Source organism: Fragaria vesca, linkage group LG4 (assembly GCF_000184155.1).
Source record: "Fragaria vesca subsp. vesca linkage group LG4, FraVesHawaii_1.0, whole genome shotgun sequence".
Lineage (NCBI taxonomy): Eukaryota > Viridiplantae > Streptophyta > Magnoliopsida > Rosales > Rosaceae > Fragaria > Fragaria vesca.
In genome coordinates this window covers 9,533,779-9,541,504 of record NC_020494.1, presented here as the reverse complement: position 1 = coordinate 9,541,504, position 7,726 = coordinate 9,533,779, and the positions used below count along the sequence as shown (strand labels likewise).

General features: G+C 36.6%; 1 protein-coding gene across 1 annotated transcript; it reads left to right on the top strand.

The window, feature by feature from the left end:
- Positions 1-2,184: 2,184 nt before the first annotated feature.
- LOC101306222 lies at positions 2,185-7,112 on the top strand. Its single transcript, XM_004296707.1, has 6 exons — positions 2,185-2,357; positions 2,566-2,629; positions 3,919-4,350; positions 5,025-5,596; positions 5,682-5,724; positions 5,945-7,112. Exons 3-6 carry the CDS (start codon positions 3,963-3,965, stop codon positions 6,379-6,381), a joined length of 1,440 nt encoding a protein of 479 aa, XP_004296755.1. The 5' UTR covers positions 2,185-2,357; positions 2,566-2,629; positions 3,919-3,962; the 3' UTR covers positions 6,382-7,112.
- Positions 7,113-7,726: the final 614 nt, after the last annotated feature.

The window sequence follows — 7,726 nt, the reverse complement described above, 5'->3', positions numbered from 1 at the left end:
ATTAAATCGAGTACCAATTACTATTCATAATTTATAAAAACATGTTTTTTATAAATGATAAATAATTATTGTCTTTCACTTTATTATTAAATTCAATAATTATTTATTCATACACAAAATGCTCATGTAATACAAATTAGATAAATTAAACTAAAATTACTAATTAATTGTTTTTTATAAATACGGTTCGTTAGATCTTGATCTGAACGGCCCATATTAAAGGTCTGTTGAAATATTTTAATAAATACTCATTCGGGACCCATGTGTAAGTTGTTTTCTATAATTAATGAAGATGCATTGTGGACCCCGTAGCAAAATCAGTCCGGATTAAGACATGGGTTAATCATACCTAGCTCTAACCCAGACCAATTTTATGCTGTGGATGATGTTTTTAGCCCATGTGATGATCTAATCCATGTAATTAACCCATTGCTGTATCTATTTTAAGTGGAAACAAGTTTCCATAGAACCATAAACTTGCTCATATTGAACCCTTAAAACTGATTTTGTTAATAGACCCAATCTCCCATTAAAAGATATATGGGTTTTGAAACTTGCGGTTTAAAATTTGAACTTTAAACCAACAAATTTTAAACTTACTAATGGAGATAGATGGCGCATGACATGAATTAGTCCATCCCATTCATTGGATTTGGATTCATCGTAAAGTAGTCTTCTACCTATTTAAAGTATTAAACTAACATTGTAAATTAATTAATATCTTGTTGCATTGCATTAAACGCTTCTTCTTTTTCATACATATACATTTTTATTAATTACCAAAACATGCTTTCTACATAAGAAAATAAAAACTAGAAAAGGAATAAAATGAAAGAAAAAACAATATTTTGTTGCAAATTTTAGAATTCATCTTGAAAATATTATTTAAAATTGATTATTTTAGGATGTAGAATGGTAGGAGCGTGGCATGCACTTCTCTCCCTAAATATATTTTTATTGAATTTAGAAATCCTAATATACTAACTTATAAAATGCGAGATTCTAAGTATTGGTCTTGAATTAGAATAGTCGAAGAGAGTTTAAAGAAAATATAAATATTCAAGGAAACAATTTAAATGTTAAATTTATTACAAATCGAGGGATCTTGTAATAGCCACATGTTTTTATCTAATATCAAGTCTAGCTAGGTGGCATGGTTTAGGTAATCTTATCAAATTCGGATCCCTATTCATTAGGGGTTTGGCTGTTATACGGTACCGCATGTTATGCAGCAAGCCGTGAACTGTCGAATGGTTTAGCAATTCAAAAATCAAGACAATCTGACGGTCATGACTTGCTGCATAACAGGCAATACCAACCGCCTAGCAGAAATTTCCATTCATTAGTTTTTAATTCCTTCTTAGACCTTACAGTGAAGTTCTTTGTATTGCCTACAAGGTTGTATGTGATTAACTATACGGTGAAGTTCATATAACAATAGATCACACTGTAAAACTTTCCATTCAAACGTGAAATTTTGGTCTAATTTCATCGCAACTGTTGAACCACCATTTGACCACTTGGTACCTATTGGTATACCACAAATGACAATGATGATCCCTTTATTCTCGACAATGATGATGATCCTTTGATACCAAATACGGAAAAGATGATCACTTATCAGATTTTACCGTTATGTTGCATGTCAATAGTCTGTATCTTTATTAATATGTGTTACTATAAACAAGAAACACAGTTTATTAAATTCGTTACGTTGCCGCGCAACCGCGCATAGATTTCCGGCGCTATGCATATTATTACCAAAAGCGTAAAAGATAATCTCCAATATAGATTTTTTTCCCTCTAAACAATGTTTGATACACACTTCAAGTAACCGTGCATGGGTCAAGCGAAAGACACTTATGGTGTCTGAAGTTCCTTACAAGATTGCCTATGTGGTTTGTCATATCTCGCTAACCAGTCACATCCTTTCACCAATCAAACGAATTTCGTGGAAAAGAACTTCAGAACAAGCATCGTACAGTTAAGAACAGACAATTATCAGTCACAAAAACTCCAAGCTTTTTACCTTAACTGTATATTCTGACCCATCATAAACAGGCTCTCGTGTCGTTCGTGACGACCCGCATCTGGGCATCAGACCCTACTTTACTCGTGTCGGTTCGGCCCGGCCCGGCCCATTATATAGGTGTATAAAAGCATTGTTACCCCCCAACTCTTGTTACCCCAAACTCATTTGATATGTCCTTGAACCACCCAAAGGCTTTTTGAGATATTCCTCAACTTGCCCACCTCACCTTTTTTTTTTTTCACCCCAAACACCCCCAAACTTCCTGATATTGCCGTTTCCCTTCTTCTCTCCGCCTCTCACCGTTGACCCCCGTCGCCTTTTAACGGTAACGACTTCCGATCCAGTACTCCCACAGTCATCCTCTTTCTCTCTTCCGAGGGTTTTCCTTAGGGTTTTGCTATTTTTCTTCATTTTTTTTTCTTTGTTGAGTTTTTTGTTTTAGTGAAACACATTGTCTGGTTCTGAATTTTAATCTGGTCTTTCCCAAAAAAAAAACGAAACTGATCCTCTATGAATTTGAGTCTCTCTCACAGGTCTTTTGCCGGAATCAGAAACCCTAATCTCTCTCTGAGATGTCAATGCAAATGTTTTTCTGAGGTATATGTTCTATTCCTGGTGTTTTTCTTGTGAATTCATATATGTATATATTTTTTCTTTTGGGCGAATTGTAATTTGAAATGGAGGACATGAATGATCTTTAATGAAGGATATTGATCCTTTTGAAGCTAATTGTAATTGTGATTGTAAATAAAACCTGAAAATTTTGAAAACTTGAGAAAATTTGAAACCTGACATTGTAAAGAATTCATGATTTTCAGAGATTACTATGATATAATTGATAATCCTGTATTCTTTGAGCTGAGTTATTGATTATTGCACATTAATGAGGATGCTTGGAGAAGCAAAAATGAAATTAATGTAAAAAGTAGTTGATGAATCAGTTGAACAATGTGAGATATTATTTCAATTTAGAATTGGTCTGATATGAGATGGGAAAATGTTTTGTATACTTGAACTGAGTTTCGAGTTTTTTAATATATTTTTTAAACAGATTTTTATCAATGTTGTGACCATGATTGTTGTGATCTGCTTTAGAACTTCCTGAATGCATTACTGAGGTGTGTGTTTTTTGCTTAGTACAATCTCCCTCTTCTGCACCTTGGTGTCGTCGCCAAGGGAGGAATCATGTATATCAATGTTATACCAATGGATGAGACATACTGATGCGGGAGGCACCGATTTACCTGCCTACAAATACACCTTACCTTGTAGCACAGGACCGGTGCACTCTCCCACACAGACATGGAGGGATCACCATACCATGGCTCCTTGAACTATATGGGCTTTGGTTGGACCCGGATACCATGTCTAACAATCAAAGGCGAGCTGAAGTTGGCTTTTTGATTCTTTTGCCTTACGTTATTCCCTTTGTCACCCTAATGCATAAGAGATGTGGAATTTGGAGCATCACAAATCTTATTTTCTATTTTCAATTTTCAGTCAAAAATGTCAGAAGTTAGTCTTTATGTTCATTTGAAGCCTTGACTAAACAATTTACAAATTTTTTACTATAATTTTTCCTCCAGTTCCCTGAAATGCAAATTCCAGAACTTCGTTTCCCCGTAGAGTTATTCTCCGTCTGTTAAAATAAATTGAGTGAAAGATTTTCCTAGCTATCATCTCTTATACTTATATTCATGCTGTGTTCTAAACTTCGGCTCATCCATGTTGCTACAATAATAATTGGGTTCAAGATAGATGCCATTATGTACTTATCCAATATCAAGTAGATCAACTTTCAGGATAGAATGAATGATTGGTGTATATTATCACTGTACTTCCATTGTAAAGTTACATTGAAATCAGAATGAATCATTTTGTTGTAGGTACAATTTGAACTACCCGCATCCAATCATTTGCTGAAAAATCAATGATGGAGATTGACATTCATGAGGAAAGCGATGGAAGCACACCTAGGGCAAATGAAAATGACCTGTCTAATAGGCGAGTTGCACCTGATGAGTCTGGTGAAGGTTTGCCTTATGCTCCTGTTAATTGGCCTAATCCCGGTGATACTTGGCGGTGGAAAGTGGGAAAGCGAGTTTCTGGATCTGGACACTTTCTGGATAGGTACCTTTATCTTCCAAAGAGACTTTGCCATGATGGGGCCGGGAATTCTACGGGTAGGAGAAATAGTTTTGCAAGCAAGCTTGCAGTTGAACGATATATCCAAGCATCATTTCCTGGTACAGACCTCAAAGAATTTTTTGCATCATTCTCGTGGAAGATTCCAGCGGAAATGTCACTGTTAGCAAATGGTCAGCCATGTCTTTTCTTTCTGATGTTTTGTGTTTTTACATCTTTAGTTCTTAGTCATATTTCTTTGGCATTTTTGTATAGATAAGCAGTCACACCTCCTTGTTTGTCTTTGAAATGATTATTAATTGTTACCGTTGCTATCCTTTTCTTTCTTTTTGTTTTTTTTTGCTGGTGTCTTCTTGAACCAAGACACTTATCCTATGTTCTTAACAAGATGGAGCACAATGCTGTTACTTGTTACATTATATATACAAGACATGTTTGTGTGTGTGACCATTTTTGTTTTATTAAGTGTGTTACATTCCTGTAGTATGTGGTTATATCTGTTGTTGTCAGTTTTGGAAAAACTAATGGTCTATGTATAGGTACTCAGGTTCTTCCTAATTCCAAAAAGGTGATCCTTGGTATTTTTATGCATAGAATCTCATATGATGCTTATGAGCAGCAACTTTCAACTGTCATAATGAAATGTTAATCTGAAATGCTCTTTTTTGTTTTTAAAATTAAGTTTACTGATAGATGGTTCTATGTGTCATGATGATTATAATATTTCTCAGTTCTTTTAAGAATCAACCACCAACTTGATATCTAAAACAGCCTCACATAATGGTTTGGCATTGGAAATGGTTATAGTCATCTAACTGTGTCCTTTGTTTCTGCGGGGTATATACAGGTGCTGTAAAGCTGAAGCATGTTCCAGCTGTTCCACCTATTCCACCTTGTGTGGGAATTGAAGAGTCTGATTCTCAGTCTGATGGCTTATGCTGTAAGGCCCGAAATAAGTTGTGCATCAGTTTGTTGGAAAAAGCAGAAAACCCACCCTTAGTATTCATGGAGTGTGATATTTGCTGCACTGAGGCTAAGTTCTGTCGAGATTGCTGCTGCATTCTTTGTTCGAAGACTATAAATTTCTCCTATGGAGGCTATGATTACATCAGATGTGAAGCACTGACGGGCGAGGCTGTTATATGTGGGCATGCTGCCCACATTGATTGTGCTCTCCGATGCTACATGGCTGGCACTGTAGGAGGAAGCATTGCATTGGATTCTGAGTACTATTGCCGGCGCTGTGATGCAAGGACAGATCTGGTTCCACATGTGATGAGGCTTTTACACACATGTGAATCCCTTGATTCTCGGGACAACATTGAGAAGATCTTAAATATTGGTATCTGCATCTTGCGCAGTTCCGGGAAAACCATTGCTAAGGAGTTGCTCAAACGTATTGAAGTGGCTATTGCAAAGGTAAAATAAATACTTTTAAGTTGTTTATCATTGTCCACATTTGTAGTTACTGACCAGTAGTATAACCATTTCCTACATTTACCAGCTCAAATATGGGACTTCTCTTGAAGATATTTGGAAGCAGGAAGGTAATTTCTCGGCTATTTCCACCGGTAACCACCACTCCACCCCATAAAATGAAATAATTATATGTTTTGATGAGAACTAGTACTGTTAGGAATTGTCACTAAGGATCTATTTTAATCGTACAGTATACTCTCTCTCTCTCTCTCTCTCTCTCTCTCTCTCTCTCTCTCTCTGTGACCATTTTATTCCCCTCTTCATTGACTGCTTTCATTTATAATACAGATGGCTCTCATCATGAAAGTACTGCTATGGAAGTGACAACAAACCAGGAGCCCTTGAATGGTAAACCAAGCTCAGATTTGCTGTCTGCATCTTTTGATTATTGCTCTGAATCTCAAAAACTCGCAGAAGACGTTGATCAGGTTCTGCATGCACTAAAGAACTCCCAAGAGTCTGAATATAAGGTGGTTGAGGAAAAACTTCTTGCACAGAAGAACTATATTTGTAATCTGTATCAGCAGCTTGAGAAGGAGAAGTCTGATCTGGCACGTCGCACATCAACCGACCCTGATGCTTTACTCGATATTGTATTGAGCAGGGTGAAGCAGATTAAAAGGGAAATCACAAATCTCAAGGAGATGGAGCAGATAGCCTCTGGATTTGGAAAGACTTCCAGAGCTACCCTGAAAAAGCACTTCAATTTTGAAGTTGAGGAATGAAGTGAATGCTTGTCCCGGTTATGAAACTTCAATTTTCAGCCCTTTATAATTTTCTTGCAATTGTACTGGCACTCTTATCCAAGGTTTATATGCGTAACCGTGTTTGGTAGAATGAGCCGCTGCGTGGTGATGGAATTTCATACCCAGCAGGCAAGAGAAAGAATGATGTTCCTGTTGAAGAAATGGTTTGTAGATTGTGAGCTCCTTAGTGGTTTGTATCCTTAGTTGTCAACTCAAGAACTGCGAGAGAATAGACCGAGGGATTGAGGAGACTAACTGAATGCATTCAAGGAGTGTGTAAGAATTTCGTGGTTTCTTGCATCAGCCATCATTGGGTTTCCAAGGAAAGTATGCATCAAACATCATCTTGTAAATGCTTCTCTGTTCAAAGCATCTGGCAGCTGTGTTCTTGTAATGCAACTTCCCAGTTTGTTGAGCAGTAGTGTAATTGAAAGAGAAGTGTGCTTTCTTTGTTCTTTGTTCTTTGTTTCTTGTCTGTTTTGTCGATCTAGGTGAGTTGCTGCCCGACTGGGAAGTTAGAAATTTTGTCAATTATAGTGAAGTCTGGAACAGGAAGTTGTACTCTCCAATTGTATCTGGCTGGACTTGCGGAATTAGTTAGTTCCTTAATTTGATTAGAAGGTAGATACATGTATGTTTCCTGTACATATATACAAAAATTCAGGAACAGTTCCTTGAGATAGAAATGCATTAGTTTTAGCTTCTCCAGTAACTTTACTGTGTATTTATTTTGTTCGTTTAACATAACTTGCAAATTGTTATAAACGTGACGATAACTTGTCAAAATGTTGTTTTAGACCTTACATAGTTGCATTGCTGCCATCAGGATTTTTTTATTTATTTTTGATTAAGAAAAACAAAATTACAAAGAAAACCCTCTAGAACACCCTCCTCCAAACAGCTAAATCACGAATTGAATGACCTAAAAAAATTGGCAAAACAATGAGCTAAGAAATTCGCCTTTCGCCAAACATGTTTCAAGAAGACAGCTTGGAACTGCTGAACAAGATGGTGAATGTCTTCACCAATAAATTTGCTGCCATCAGGATGCACAATACATAGACAAGTCAATCATCTCTAAGTTACCAGAATTTATAAACTCGTGGAACAAAGCTGGTAATTGACAATCAGGGAGGGAAAGGAAGTCTATAACTATTTGAATCTCAGTTTCCTGAGGGTCCTGATGATACTCAGCCTTCCGATTTCATGTCTGCCCTCCGGTATAGTCCGATGCACATAGGCAACGAACCCAAGTCTCTTTCAGCCTTTTCTGTTAAGGTTTCAAAATAATATCTTTCCAAAAAATGGCTTCCCATATTTGTGA

What these genes read in the sequence shown, in the direction of transcription:
- LOC101306222 (XM_004296707.1), top strand. Translation starts at nt 3,963, where the DNA reads ATGATGGAGATTGACATTCATGAGGAAAGCGATGGAAGCACACCTAGG. An exon ending in AATGTCACTGTTAGCAAATG is followed by an intron (nt 4,351 to 5,024) that starts GTCAGCCATGTC and finishes GGGTATATACAG; the next exon opens with GTGCTGTAAAGCTGAAGCAT. An exon ending in AGATATTTGGAAGCAGGAAG is followed by an intron (nt 5,725 to 5,944) that starts GTAATTTCTCGG and finishes TTTATAATACAG; the next exon opens with ATGGCTCTCATCATGAAAGT.